The 15,511-nt window shown below is 38.4% G+C and overlaps 1 protein-coding gene and 1 long non-coding RNA gene across 5 annotated transcripts in view; both read right to left on the reverse strand.

The window, feature by feature from the left end:
• Nucleotides 1–569: 569 nt before the first annotated feature.
• On the reverse strand, nt 570–916 carry LOC141764609 (uncharacterized). Its single transcript, XR_012593280.1, has 2 exons — nt 884–916; nt 570–673 (listed from the first exon to the last, which is right to left on the reverse strand). It is a non-coding gene; the product is annotated as an uncharacterized LOC141764609 (long non-coding RNA).
• A 1,576-nt stretch (nt 917–2,492) lies between these two features.
• The window catches only part of acsl1a (acyl-CoA synthetase long chain family member 1a), a 28,446-nt gene continuing 15,427 nt past the window's right edge, over nt 2,493–15,511 (reverse strand). For 2 of the 4 annotated variants that reach the window (XM_074629931.1, XM_074629927.1), the window contains exons 3-21: nt 14,541–14,655; nt 14,392–14,456; nt 14,191–14,292; nt 12,786–12,885; nt 12,474–12,649; nt 12,200–12,232; nt 11,960–12,011; nt 11,797–11,870; nt 10,287–10,364; nt 8,918–9,052; nt 8,524–8,658; nt 7,846–7,941; nt 7,677–7,749; nt 7,486–7,574; nt 6,696–6,812; nt 5,207–5,350; nt 4,989–5,090; nt 4,838–4,909; nt 2,493–3,775 (exon numbers count right to left, since the gene is read on the reverse strand). In XM_074629931.1, the coding sequence (XP_074486032.1) occupies nt 3,635–3,775; nt 4,838–4,909; nt 4,989–5,090; nt 5,207–5,350; nt 6,696–6,812; nt 7,486–7,574; nt 7,677–7,749; nt 7,846–7,941; nt 8,524–8,658; nt 8,918–9,052; nt 10,287–10,364; nt 11,797–11,870; nt 11,960–12,011; nt 12,200–12,232; nt 12,474–12,649; nt 12,786–12,885; nt 14,191–14,292; nt 14,392–14,456; nt 14,541–14,655 (1,899 nt within the window). In that variant the 3' untranslated portion in view covers nt 2,493–3,634. Of the gene's footprint in view, nt 3,776–4,837; nt 4,910–4,988; nt 5,091–5,206; nt 5,351–6,695; nt 6,813–7,485; nt 7,575–7,676; nt 7,750–7,845; nt 7,942–8,523; nt 8,659–8,917; nt 9,053–10,286; nt 10,365–10,426; nt 10,505–11,796; nt 11,871–11,959; nt 12,012–12,199; nt 12,233–12,473; nt 12,650–12,785; nt 12,886–14,190; nt 14,293–14,391; nt 14,457–14,540; nt 14,656–15,511 lie in introns of all 4 variants that reach the window. The other 2 variants (XM_074629928.1, XM_074629929.1) reach the window with 1 other exon arrangement.

Raw genomic sequence — 15,511 nt, forward strand, 5'->3', positions numbered from 1 at the left:
CACTGCCGTCAGAGGAGCTCCACAACCCATCAGTGAGAACACAACTGGCTGACAACCAGGCGGACCGCCCAGAGGTGTCAGTGGCAGCTTGTAAAGCAGCCACATCATGGAGAGCGGGTACTGGTTGTACTAAAGAAGTGGTAGAAACACACATTCTAACAAGGGAATCGGAGAAAACGCTTCTGTTTTTGCTGCAGTATCAACCCTATCATTTTCCCAAGGACGTATCAAAATGTCCGTTGCGCACATCACATTTTACAATAACTGTCAGAGACGTATTGTTAATGAGCGGAGCAGTCTATAGCAGTCGGTTAGGACACTGTCTAACCCAAAGTCACAAGGTGACAATTACACCATGTGTTAGGATTTCTAAATGCTTGCTGCTCTGAAAATGATTTTGACATCTGATAATTTTCTACTACTACACTTCTTAGTAATGCTTTGTTCTAACAACAAAAAAAAAGTCATGGTATGGTATGTCGAAAAAATAAAATAAAAAGTCATAGTATAGTTTGTCAAAAAAAGTAAAATAAAAAAAGTCATGGTATGTCGAACAAAATTATAAAAAAAAAATGCTGAAAATTATAGTATGTTAGAAAAAAGTCATAGTATAGTATGTCAAAAGTACTTATACTTAAATTCTTTTTTACTGTTTGACATACTATACTATGATCTTTTTCGACATAGTACACTATGACTTTAAAAAAAAAAAAATTTCAACATACTATACTATGACTTTTTTAATTTTTCTTTTTTGACATACTGTACTGACTTTAAAAAAAAAAAAATTTCAACATACTATACTATTACTTTTTTAATTTTTCTTTTTTGACATACTGTACTGACTTTAAAAAAAAAAAAATTCGACAAACTATAATATGACTTATTTGACATACTATACTATGACTTATTTTTTTAATATACTATACAATGCCTTTTTATTTTTTCGACATACTATATTACTTTTTTTTACGTATTATACTATGAATTTTTTTCATTTTCTCGACATACTATACTAGGACTTTTTTCAACATACTACGCTGACTTTAAAAAAAAAGAAAATTCGACACACTATACCATAAAAACTATCAAAAGAATTTTATGAAAAAAGTTGTTTTATAGTATGTCGAAAAATTTCAGGAAAAAAAGTCATATTATAGTATGTCGTTATTTTAATGGAAATAATCAGTATAGTATGTCAAAACATTTCATAAAAAAAAATCTTGGTATAGTATGTGGAAAAGTTTTATGAAAAAAAGTGTTTTTATAACTGTTTTAATTATGTCTTAATGTTCTTTTGCACTTTGTCGCAATGTTCTTGAATGTTTATGTAAAGCACTTTGAATTGCCCTGTTGCTGAAATGTGCTATACAAATAAAGCTGCCTTGCCTTGCCTTCTCTATAGTATGTCGAAAATTTTTATGAAAAAGACATAGTATAGTATGCCAAAAGAAATTAATCTAAAAGCTCAGTACAGTATGTCGAAAAATTTCATGAAAAAAAAGCGTGGAATTTCGAAGAATTTCATGAAAAAAGTCATAGTAAAGTATATCTAAAGATTTTTATGAAAAATATCATAGTAAAGTATAACGAAAAATTTCATTAAAAAAATCATAGTATAGTTTGTCGAAAAAAAGTGATAGTATAGTATGTCGAAATTTTTTATGGAAATAAGTCATAGTATAGTATGCCAAAAGAAATTCATTTAAAAACTCATCGTAAAATTATACTATAATATGTCGAAAAAAAGTCATAGTATAGTATATAAAAAAAAGTCGTAGTTCAGTATGTTGAAAAAAAGTCATTATATAGAATGTTGTAAAAATAAGTCATATGTCGAAAAAGTCATAATATACCAAGTGTTAAAATAAGTCATAGTATTATGTCGATAAAAAGTCATAGTATAGTATGTCAAAAAAATAAAAAGTCGCAGTATAGTAAGTATTCAAAATAAAAATCATAGTACATTGTGTCGAAAAAAGTCATATAGTAAGTTAAAAATAAAAGTCATAGTATGGCATGTCGAAAAGAAGTTTTATACGTTTAAAAAAACAATAGTATGTGAAAAAGGAAAAAAGTTGCAGTATACTATGTCAAAAAAGTTAAAGAGTGTAGCATGTAGGAAAAAGTAATGGTTTATAACATTATAATGTAGTTGTAAGCAGATGCTAATGGATTTGTCATCAACCCTAACTCCTACTGTACATCCATAAGTGGAGGCTGGTGTGTAAATGGATAATGAATGCTAAAAAGTAGAAGTCATGACTGTTGCACAATAATACAAATTTAAATATCCTTATAGCTGCTAATGACTATATTGGAGCGTGTTATAAACGAAAACAGGGGTACTTCTAGATACATGGGTTAATCTATGTTATTGACAATCACAACAAAACAATAATAGGTTTCTAGCTAAAATACTTAGAAATCAGGCATGCCTTTTCAGGGATCCATCAAAGTATTTTCCCTAGTATAAAAGACGACACTCAACATCAGTTTTGGAATAAAGTATTTATTTGGTACAGTTAAGAAATAAATATACTGTACTTACAACTTCAGCACAACTGCACCTTTGCCCTTTTCAAATCATAAGTTGTTAAAAAAACTAACTATATGGCTTGAAATGTCAAGGAGGCCTCAACGTGATTAGGTGTGTAATGATCATAATTCAGTCAAAAAATCTGAATTCACAACTAAATCTTTTATCAAACAACTGAGATGCTGCTTCGTTTCGTTAAAAGGAAATGTTGACAAGGTAATGGAATAAATTTTGAAAACGTGCTACTTTAAATTAACCGTAATGCCAGTGTTTTAAATATTTACCCCGACTTAAGTGCATTATACAAATGACGGTATGCAGCTTTATCCCGTTTCTGTGGCACTGAAATGTGAAAATCAAAAAAGAGGCACTGCATGTAGAGTATAATAACATTCAACATTTCCCATGCAGTGTAACAAGAAAATGAAAACAACCAACAAAGGCAAAAAAAAAAGTCTGTCGCAATGTGATTCCCAAAAGGCCATTAACTAAATTGTGCACTAAAACCGGTTCATCTGTTCTTCAGCAATGACAAAAATGGGAATGCAGGAAATTACAACTACAGAGTATCAGGTACAATACTCTGCATACAAATAGACTTTTCAGCAGATACACTATTTACAGATTTAATGATTACATTAAATACCAACTTAAATAGATAGACCAAAACATTAAATAGTCTAGGATATAAATAGTCAATATTAGTCACTGTTGTAAAAGCATGTTCATAAGATTTTTTTCGGCGGCTCCCAAGAATAAAAAACAGTCAGAAATGTTTTTAACCTTTCTGACTGTGAAGCAGTCAGACTTAATGGCAGTATAAGGCATGATCAAGTCAGATTCCCCCTTTGTGTTTTTTAACCGTTACTCCTAGATACATTTTACCAGTAACATATTTTGACCTAATTAGCCAGTGATAGCAGGGACAATTTGGTGGTACAGTTACTAGATGAAGCGGAGACAATACATACATCAAACTGAGATTCATTCTCAGATCGTCACTAACAGACTAATTGAGGAAAATCCCTCTCACTTAATTCGGGTCTGACTGTGTGCTCTAATGAGAGTGTTACCTCTCTTTTCCTCGACCCCAGTTTACATCTTAATTTTGGCATAGAGTTCATCAATGTGCTCTCTGAAGCGGCTCCGAAGCTCAGCCCTCTTGGCCTTCAGAGTGGGTGTCAGCAGGCCGTTCTGGATAGAAAACATCTCAGGATGCAACCCAATATCTCTTACCTGCAGAGACAAAAAGTGAAAATACATATTTGAAGTAGTGGTGCAACTTACAATTATTTTTAACATCAATTAATCCGCTGATTTTTTTCATGATTAATTATTTGGTTTATCAAGCAGCCAAAGTGTTTTGTTTTTTTCTTAAAGCACAAGGTGATGTCTTCAAATTGCTTGTTTCAAAGAAGAGCAGCACATTCTTACAATTGATAAGATGTAACTTTAATCGATTATCAAAATTGATTCAATTTATTCTGTTGCTCAATTAATCAGCTAATCATATCAGCTCTAATTTGAAGATGAGAAATAAAGAATTATATGGAATCACCGATTCGGGAAAAACAAAAGGAGCAGTGGTTTGTTTTCTCTATGATGGGAAATGTGTGGAAGCAGGCGATTCCGCTGTTATTGTGCACCGTGGATGATATTGTGATACAGTAAGAAGGATTTTAAAATGCATGGACCTGTACAGAAGGAAGAATGAGTGATCAGCTGGATCAGGCCCCATTAATTACGCCCGCCACAGTTTCCTAATGAACCGAAAATATTTGTACACTTCTCAGTGGGTGGGGCGACGGCCATTCGGTGTGGGAAGTCCCCTCGTAGGTCCTCTAACCGGCGCTGGCTGGCCCGCGACTGGCTCTAGGTCGGCTTGGAAAGGCCCGGGATGATAGTGGCTTGCGGCTCCGGCTGTGAGCTTTACAGCACCCCTCGAAGCGGCCATGTACTTAGTGCTCGCTGCACCTTTTTCTCCTGCACGACTGTCAACCGATGCGGACTGAGAACAGGAGTGAGAGTGCAGCGAGCACCAAGTCCGAGGACCCACGAGGGGATCCTCCCATCCGTTGAGAAGTGCAATTGTTGGTTCATTATGAAACTGTGGCAGACATAATTAACAGGAAACACTGGAGCCTGATCCATGCCCATCCAGCTGTTTACTCATTCTGTACAGGTCCATGCATTTTAAAAATCCTTCTTACTGTACTCATCACAATATCATCCACCATCCTCAATAACGGCAGTAACAAAAACACATGTATAACAATATTCAAACATGGCAACAATCACCTGTTCAAAAGACTTGAGTCCTGCCTCTTTGCCCAACCTCAGGAGGTCCTCCAGAATGGCATTCTTCACATCCTAAAGACAGTCAGAAAAACGTTAGCATGCATAGCACGCGTGGCTGTGTGTTTGAGCTGCTGATGGTAATAACTCTCACCTGGTTACTGCACAGTTCAGAGTAGGAGCCTTCAATCCCTTTTTTCTTGAGCCAAATAGGTAAGAAGTCTGGATCAGGTACCACTATCCCCACCAGACATGCCTGGAAACCACATCACGGACAACAAGAAGATCAGCGCCACACAAACTGGCGCAAACTGCATTATGGTGAGAATATCTGACATTTAGAGCTACATCAGTTTCACAGTAATTACTTACCTGTAAGCTTTCGCCGTGAACAAATATCTGGGCCACTGGATCACTGAGACTATACACAGTTTCTATTTTCTCGGGGGCGATGTATTCTCCTTGTGCCAGCTTGAAGATGTGCTTCTTTCTGTCAGTGATCTTCAGAGTGCCGTTCTGCAACAAACCAGGAGAGATACAACTTGAAATTTAAAATCGGTTCATTGATGCATCTCAAAGTGGTCCGCGAGTAGATTTAGTAAAATATCATGTTTTTAATTTAAAATTAAACTTTAATCAACTCGTGCATGAATTGAATTATTTTTTTTGCTATGTTGTCGGACTTCAGCAATGAAGCCGGCCGTTGTGCGACACTGTGCAACTGGATCAGTGTAGACCCCGATATGAGACTGGTGGAGGCAGCACCATTGTTCCCATTAAGATGGCAACAAAGACAATGATGTGAGTAAGCTATGCTATTTGTAAAACTCTCTCTCTCTCTCTCGACCCCTCCCTCTCTACAGCTCGTGCTTGCTCTCGCTCTCACTACATCTCTCGCTCTACAGCTCTCTCTATCTTGCTCGCTCTCCCTCTCTCTCTGCATCTCCCACGCTCTACACCTCTACCTCTCCATCTGTATCGTTCTCTCTCTCTACAGCTTCTACATCTCCCGCACCATCTAGCTCTCTCTCTCTCTCTCTCTCCATCTCCAGCTTGCTCACGCTCTCTCTCTCTCTCTACATCTCCCTCGCTCTACCTCTCCATCTCTCTACCTCTACCCCTCCCTCTCTCGACCTCCCCATCTATCAATTTTTCAATTCAATATGCTTTATTGGCATGACTCAGGTGAACAATATTGCCAAAGCGTCAATTCGATAAGAAAAAAAAGAACAAAACAAAAACATATCTGTCTCTCTCTTCCTCTCCATCTATCTCTCTCTCTCTCTCTAGCTCCCTCTCTACCCCTCCCACTTGCTCTCTCTTTCTGTCAACAGTTCTCTACATCTCTCTGTCTATAGCTCTCACTCTCTCGACAATTTGCTCCCTCTCAATTAAATTTTTCTAATTCAATATGCTTTATTGGCATGACTGTTAGGTGAAGAATATTGCCAAAGCGTCAATTCAATAATGAGACAAAAAGAACAAAATAAAAACATATATATATATATATATATATATATACAATTCATTAAGCAAATTACAATATATAGATATTTAAAAAAAGAACATGGAAATGGTAGAAAACAATACAGAAATAATTTATGTTTTGTCTCTACCTCCCCTTCTGTCCTGCTCTCTACATCTCTCTTCCTCTACATCTCCCACTCTCTCGCTCTCTCTACTTCTCCATCTATCTTGCTCTCTCTCTCTACATCTCCTTCTCTACACCCTGCTCTAAAATAACAAATTATATCATTATTAATTATTGCATTGTTTGTTAACAGTAAAATAACAATTAATAATCTTTAATTAACTACCAATTCACCGGTTATTATAATCAAAGATAAATAGTTTTACTCACAGGAAGCCATTTGCCAACGTCTCCTGTGTGCAGCCATCCATCCTGGTCGATTGCCTCTGCAGTTCTCTCAGGATCTTTCAGGTATCCCTGGAATACATTTGGTCCTTTGACACACACCTAAAGGGAGAGATGACAACATGAAAATCACATTTCCACAAATCTTGAAACTGGCGGCGCACATGCAGATGATACCAAATCTTTATCCATACCAGTGGCACGACTTTAGGGATGGAAATGTCCGTCGCTCCGACGATTTAGTCCAGACAGAGAAATTTTCTACAGACATTCATGGTGCTCAGCCAATGAATTTGACTGTTTATTCTCTGATTTTTTTCCTCCAGGGCCACCAACAGGTCAAAGTGATCCGGTGAACTAGCTCAACATCTACTAGATGGACTGGCATAAAAGTCATTGAGGGACATTCATGTCTCCCTCAGGATGAATTGTAGTCACTTTGGTGATTCGCTGACTGTTCATGTGGTGCCATCATCAGTTTCAAATTGTATGTGTCCAATACTTTAGTCTTGCAGAAGTTTGGTCAGAAACCAATGACATTCCCCTCAGCCTCAGCTGTACTTACTAGAAAATTAACTCTTTCATGTGTTACTTGTGTTTATCATGATTTAATTTTTCCTGCTTGATTTCCCTATGCAGTCAAGTATGTTTTCTAACTCTCACTACACTGTAATCAAATATTTGTCATACAAATTTTCCCATTTCTCTTTTGGAAATAAATACATTTTCTGACCGACTGCATGTATTTGATTACTAAAAAAAAAGGACTCCTCACCTCTCCCTCTCCATTGGCTGCCAGGTAGTTCATTTCTGCCACATCCACCAGCTTGATAGAGTTGCAGGGCAGAGGAGGCCCGACGTGACCTGCAGACACAAAATAGTCACAGTTCAGTTTCATGGTTCAAATAAAGAAGTGTGTAAATTCCACTCATAGGCTGTAATACATGAGTATCGAAGAGTTTTTACCTGCTGTCCAGTCCCCGGGCATCGACATGGAGCACCCAGCTGTACATTCAGTCTGGCCGTAGCCTTCATAAAACTGTTGAGTACGGAGCATGTTATTAGAGACATTCATGAAAAAAGTTATCGATAAAGAACTGCCAATCAATGAGATGGGCGAGTGGATGTGGCTCACCTGACAGCCCAGTGCAGCTCGTAGAAACGTCAGGATGGTTGGGGACACCGGTGCTGCTCCTGTAATGATGAGTCTGACACGTCCGCCCAGACTCGCCTGCAAAGTGTGAAACAAACAGGAAGAACATTGTTTATTATACATCACAAAACCCACTGGGGATTTAATTATTAGAATAACTGTAAGGAACTTATCATGTGATCGGTTTTTATATGACCTTTAATAATAAAATAAATAAATAAAAATATGGCCTTTAACAATTTAAAAGAATATCTATTATAAAATGAATAAATATAGGTATTATGGCTGTCAAAGTTAACGCAAAATCGCTTTAACGGCGCTAATTTTTGTAACGAATTAATGCAATCGCTCTAGCAGTAGCTTGGCGTGAAGGAGGTGAAATAACGCTCCAAATTTATGCAAAATTTTGGCAAGAAAAATTGGCATGGCCATATTCAAAGGGGTTCTTTGACCTCTGACCTCAAGTTATGTGAATGAAAATGGGTTCTATGGGTACCCACGAGTCTCCCCTTTACAGACATGCCCACTTTATGATAATCACATGCAGTTTTGGGCAAAGCTAAGTATGTGTAATATCTAAGTAATATCAGGCATATTTATTTAAAGCAAGTGGAAGAAGTAAGCCCAAGTTGGAACAAAAACACATGATGCCATGTTTACCTGCACTTTCTTGAAGATGAGTTTGTCCCACAGGCTGTCCTTTCTGACAACACCACTTTTAAGCTCTGCCTCCTTCCTACTGAAAGCAAAATCGAGCACCCATCTCTTCAGCGGCGTGTTGGCTTGACTAAATACCTGTGGAGAATTGAGACCAGCTTTAGTTTAAGTCACCACATTTAATATCAAACATTAAACAAGGCAGCAGACCAGAGAAATGGGACTTGTGGAAATTAGTAAGTAACTTAATTGAGTAAAAAAATAAAACACAAAATACATTAAAGTCACAGAGGTAATTTTTTCTGAAAAAATGTATGAAAATAGTGAATCAGCTGGCTCTTCTCTTAACTATGAGTTTTGTAAACTTTAACATGAGTGTCATTAGATAAACTCTGACCTTATCAAACATGCGGTTGAGGAGACGTGGGACCACAGGGAAGACTGTCGGCTGCAGCGTTTTCAAATCATCCATCAATAGTCGAATGTCCCCTTGGAAATAGCCGATTCGAGCCCCATGGATGAGGATGACACCCTGATGAAAAGGGAGCTGGTTATTCCTACTCGTTGCAAGTTAAATCAGTGTGACAATTTAACCACAAGAGGGCAGTGTTGTTGTGAACATTTCACTTCATATCCCAACGTCATGTTCCTGCAATAGAAGAGGCTGCAGTTTCAGGGCCGCATTTCTAGGACCGCAGTTAGTGACCGCAGTGTTAAATGACGTGCCGCCAAAACTAAATCCTTAGGTTTAAGAAAGAAAAGATTATGGTTTGGCAAGTTATTGACATTTGACTGGTTGATAACATTTATCATGGGGGTAAACAGGCAGTGAGCACAGCTTAATTGTTACAATTATTTAAACTTAATTAAAATGGTCAAACAATGACAAGCATTTACACTGAAGATAGTAGGCTTTGTGAAAAACTAGGAACCTAGACATGCGGTAATTGGACTGCGGTCCTGAAACTGCAGCTTCCTCTAATGCAGGAACATGCTGCTCACATATCCAGTGTCTGTTATTTAAACCCACTGCAGTATTATCCAAATTCACAAGTGTTAGCAGTCGTGCTATGGAGTTACCTTGAAGGTCAAGGACGCTTGGACATTTATGGATCACAAATTCATCAAAACAGCTAAGGTAGTCACCACACACAGTTTCTCACTTTCTTTACACCTGCAGGTCATTTGATGCCTTACTTTGAGGATAATAAATGTGTTTTCTATAAAACCTTACTTTTAATTGAACATAAATAAGCCACATTTCTCAAAAGCATCAGCAACAAAGTTATGACTTCAATTTGGAAATATCTACTCAAAGAATAAATAAACAATATTATGAATCTGGCCAATCATGTCATGCCAACTTTCAGTAGAGATTCAGATACTCGGTGTTACAGACACATTTCAGTCAGCACTCCAAAAGATACCTAAAGTTAAGTTAGAAGGAAATCATGCCACTAAGGCTAAATATTGCCATTAACCCCCCAAGACCCGCGATCCCGACCGACTCTACTGTCTTTCAGAGGCTGTAGCAGGTTCAGTTTTAGAGCTAGAGTGAAGGTATTGATATCATATAAAACTAGATTAATTAATTCACCTATATTTTTTATTTATGACTAGTACAATTTGAAAACACATTACTACACAGATTTTTTTTAAAAACTAGACAAAACTATCATTTCAATAATTCCTAATAATTCGGACTCTTACTCTTTAAACCCAACTTAACATGTCATTGTGTGAAAGTAAACAAGTCCAACACATACCTGTACAACCCTCTCAAACATGTGAGCTAGGGGGAGATAGGATACATGAATGTCATGTAGGGTCAGCATGCAGTGTACCTGTGGAGAACACACAAAGCAAAACACATGCATGTGTGCAGGTCAAGCATGGCGTACTGTACCTCCACCACCCTCTCAAACATGTGGGCCAAAGGGAGGAAGGAGATGTGCACATCTTTATTGGTGGGTGTCAGTGTGCCCTGGACGACAACATATGGGGGGAGGAGGAGGAGGACGAGGGAGGAACAGAGGCGAGACAGACGGGGAAATATAAAGGGGTCAAAGAGGGTCAACCTGAGTCAGACGGGGATTTTCGATTCCAGGCAAGGTCCATCGAACAGCTCAACGTTTCTATTTTATGTGATCTGTATCTCGTGAATGCAAGCATGTAGGTTTGGTTTCAGAAGTTGGTGTGAAACAATTCAGACAAATGGTGTAAAAGAAGGGGGAGGATGCCGTTTCCTGCATTATTAAACATGTCTTGGCAAGGAAAAACTCAGCTATTTTCAAAGAGGTCCCTTGACCTCTGACCTCAAGATATGTGAATGAAAATGGGTTCTATGGGTACCCACGAGTCTCCCCTTTACAGACATGCCCACTTTATGATAACCACATGCAGTTTGGGGCAAGTCATAGTCAAGTCAGCACACTGACAGCTGTTGTTGCCTGTTGGGCTTCAGTTTGCCATGTTATGATTTGAACATATTTTTTATGCTAAATGCAGTACCTGTGAGGGTTTCTGGACAATATTTGTCATTGTTTTGTTTTGTTAATTGATTTCAAATAATAAATATATACATACATTTGCATAAAGCAAGCATATTTGTCCACTCCGTTGTTAATAAGAGTATTAAATACTTGACAAATCTCCCTTTAAGGTACATTTTGAAAATATACAAAAATGTGTGATTAATTTGCGATTAATCATGATTAAATATTTTAATCAGCTGAAAGCATGAAAGGCTCTCCCTAGAGCTAGTGTTTGGTTGGAGCAACATGGCGGACTCCGTGAAGAGGACCCGCTCCCTATGTAGATATGAAGGGCTCATTCTAAGCTAACAAAAACACAATGATTCTTAGTTTCAGGTGATTATACACTAATGAAATATATATATATATATATATATATATATATATATATATATATATATATATGCCATTTCTGCAAATAGATCCCCCGAAATGTTACACACTGTTCCTTTGATTGTAAGCAAAACCATATATTAAAGGATTTGTATACATGCAGATGAGGTAGAATAACTTTTTTCAGCTCTGAGTAGTATCTGCACTCTTACTCTCAGGTTAAGAATGAAAACAATGATTTTAGAAAAGTGAGGGGAACACCAGTGGAAATTACACCTTGCATAAATGAATAAAAAAGGAAATATTTCTGAATTAAGAAAAGCAGAACATTTTAAAAACAATGCCATTCATCTTAAGATTCAATACTTAAATTTGATATCTTCCAAGTCTAGCTGGTGTGTTTGTTTACCTCCGTCATTCTAATGAAAGCTGCAGTGTTGGAGATTACATTTCCATGAGTAAGCATTGCACCTTTTGGGTTTCCTGTAAGGAAAATGATGATCGTGATTAAACGTGAAGAACAAAATGAACATTTCCATCAGGTCAGCGTTGTAAACAAGTTGTGTAATTACCTGTGGTTCCAGATGTAAAGCAGATAAGTGCGAGGTCCTCTGGGTTAGGGGGCTGTAATTAGATCACAGATCTACACTAATGCATATAAAGCTTGAATTGCTATTGCATTAGAAATGTGCAAAATTATGTATTTTAGTACAGTGCAAAACCTCATCTTCCTGCTGATTACAAGTGAATTATCTAAGCTGAAAAGATGATTCTGATTGTATTAGAAGTAAGAGCGTCAACAGGTCACTCACCACTGCTTTCTGGAGGTTGGCTTTACCCAAGGCCTGGAAGAGAATACAAAACGTACAGTGAGATATAGCGTGTCTGCAGGAAGTGCTGATAAGAATCATGCAGCGCCTCAGGGCCTAATTTCCATTTAGTTCAAACCAGAACACGACTGGATGAGTTAGACTCCAACAGCAACCACAGGAGGCTCAGCTAATTCGCCTGAACATCTGCTGACAGTTGATGCTCAGTCTATACATGTAATAATGTACAGAAAGAAGATTAGTTTGTTATTCTCACCTCAAACTCCTTTAAACTCAGAATCTCAATTCCACACTCCTCTCCACGTGTCACCAGCTCGCTGTCAAACGCTTCCATGATCACAATCGTCTTCACCGTTCGCCCTTGCCCACTGACACAGTCCAGAATCATTCTGGCTTTTTCGGGTACGTCGCAGATCACTGATGAGATGCCGGCTGAAAAACAGACGGCACCAAATCAACCACTTAGTTTGTGTCAGTATCAGTGTCCTTGTGCTTGAGTGCTGCTTGAGTGCTGCGAAAGCTCTGCAGGTGGCGTGTGGTTAGTGCTTGAAGGTGAACTTTAGTGTACCTCTGTCGAGAATGTAGCCGATGGCCTCGGTGCCGAGTGTGTCGTACAATGGAACTGCCACCATGGAGTATGTGTAACAGGCCAGCTCTGAAATGGTCCACTGAGAGACAAAAAAAACACAGGTGTAATGAAGTAATTGTCTTCATTCGATTAATTTTTTCATTGGTAATTTTGATCTGTTTTCTACCAAAATAAAAAAGAAATGCTGATACTCCTGAAACCAGGATACGCAGTTTACACGCGCAAAACATCACCAGGATACTCCAAAATCCTGATCATAACCGGGATACTAGTGCGCATGTAAACGAGCATTCTGTATGTTGGGCCATACAGTTGAGTGGCACCTGATTATCAGACTGAATTCATTTGATAATCTGTTTGACTCTCAGACTTCAGAGGTGTGTAACCGAGCTATATGTGGTGCGTCAAATGGCAAAACCAATAAAACAAATTTGGACACCATTTAGGTCATCGCTCTCATTCAGCAGTCATTTTAACAGTGTGAAGCAGAGATGACGTGTTTTTGTAGGCCAACCAAGAAGGGTGATAAGAGGAGATGTCACACGTCATATCATTAAGGATACAAAACATGCGCAGTAAAAATCTGGTCTGCACTCGCCGAAATTGAGCCAATAGAAACGCACGACCGCAGCTCCAGTTACACTGCGTCATACTCTATAGCTCAAGACCCGTGTCCCAGCCTCTTTCAATAAGCCTTGAGGCCAACCAGGAAGTTAGCATCGCCGTGGTTCCCTCAACAAAAAGCCAATGGGATTTTTCCATTGGCATTTGGATTATTGCAGAAAATAAACTCTGTGGCAAACAAACGTTTATGATACTTACACGTTTTGTTCAGCAAGATAAATCTTCACAATTGATTTTCGAAGCGTGAATGCAATCGCCAGATGTAAAAAGCTAACATTAGTCTATAAAGTAAATACACCACGGTCACACGACTCCACGAAGCTAAAGGCAGACTAGTGTTCGGCGTGATGACGTTTAGTAGTCTCAGTTAGCCACTTGTTAGCGACTGTCTTTTTTAAGACGCGTAGAAGTTTCAAAATTCACTAGCATGATATTTACAGACACGTTTTATATCGTAGAACAAAACGTTAAAATCTCTTCAGCTTGTGTTAACCACAGACCTTATTTTAGGCATCTAACTAAAAACCCATTGACTTCCAGACGAGGGAACCGAAAGTGCTAAAATGCTAACTCATTTCCGTGTTTTACGACTCATTCCTGCACCACTATATTAACCTTTTTTCTGTCTTTGCAATGCATCATGGCAATGAGCTCTTGGTTGGTGACTACTGATTGTACACACACGTTTTACATTGCATTGTGGGATAATCTGAGTCAGAACTACGCAACATTAGCACATGGATGATGCCATTTGATGTACCTCTGGCCTGTTCTGGGAAAAGATGCCGATATACTTGTCTCCTGTATGAGAGTGTCCTCTGTGAAGGAGAGCAGAGCCGATGTGCTCCGCTCGGTCTATCACCTGAGCAAAACAAGAACAAAAGTCAGATTGAGACTCGTCTAGTTGTGTATTGTGGACAAGATGAATGTTAGATTTCCATGTCTGTGGTCCAAGTCTCACCTCCTTATAAGACAGCCACTCGTACGGCTGGTTTGGTTTCCTCGATCCTAGACAAGGTCCATCATCTGCGATAGAAAATAAAGCTCACTTCTATCAACATTCGCTGGAAGAATCACATCACATGTAACTGATACAAGAGATTAACTCACTTGATACTCGGAGCCCTCGTAGGAACACCTCATACATTGTGCGTGCATCGCTGTAGTAGTGCGTCATGTGCTCGTCGCTGTCGTTCAGTACCGACCTCCTTGAACGTTCTCCACCCTACGAGAAAAAAAAAAAAAATCACAAAGTTATAACCAGCAGCAGTGACCGAACCTTCGACACCTCTACCTCAGGACACATTACAACATTTCTCTAGACATGAGCACCAGTGAGAAGATGGAGAGCATGAATTTATTTTGTGGTACAGCTGCACTCAGGAGAACCTGGTTCTCTGTGATATAAACATGGATCCTGTAGAGGATGGGATGCAGCAGTTGTAGTTTGAGCTGAAAAGTGCAATGACAGAAAACAGTGGGACAAATGAAGCAAGCTGTGTATACTTCAACGGATAGAGATCTACGTTAGAAATTTTGTTTATCTTTATTTAAGACTCAACTAGTTCCCAAAATCGCGGTTCTTTATTTCGGCCTTCCTTGGTTGTTTTAAAAAAAATAATGTGGCAATTTCAGCCTTTGCGGAGTACATGTGGAAGTTTTATGTCTACTGACTTAATCATGACTTAAACAAACAGATACCACTACACTCCAATGGCCTTTTTCCATGCACATGTGCTGGCTTGGCTTGTTTTGACTCGCCTAAGCCCAGCATGGCGGAGATTTGTATCTCCATTACAACAGGACTACTCGCTTGAAGGTGTGTGTAACCATGACTGTAACTACTGGTCAAAGGAGCGGCCGTAACACGGTGGATAAACACAATTCATTTCCTATATTCTTCACAATAAAAATCCCAGGTTATTTTTGCTGCTTGTTTTTAATTGAAGAATCGCCGCTAACAAAGCTCCGTTATTTCGTTGATAAACATATTTCATTTCCTATAAATTCATCACAATAAAAAAGTTTTTACTATGAAGCAACAAAATCAGGAAAGGTTGAATTTTCACCAGCAGTAACTT

The sequence above is a fragment of the Sebastes fasciatus genome, chromosome 3 (assembly GCF_043250625.1).
Source record: "Sebastes fasciatus isolate fSebFas1 chromosome 3, fSebFas1.pri, whole genome shotgun sequence".
Lineage (NCBI taxonomy): Eukaryota > Metazoa > Chordata > Actinopteri > Perciformes > Sebastidae > Sebastes > Sebastes fasciatus.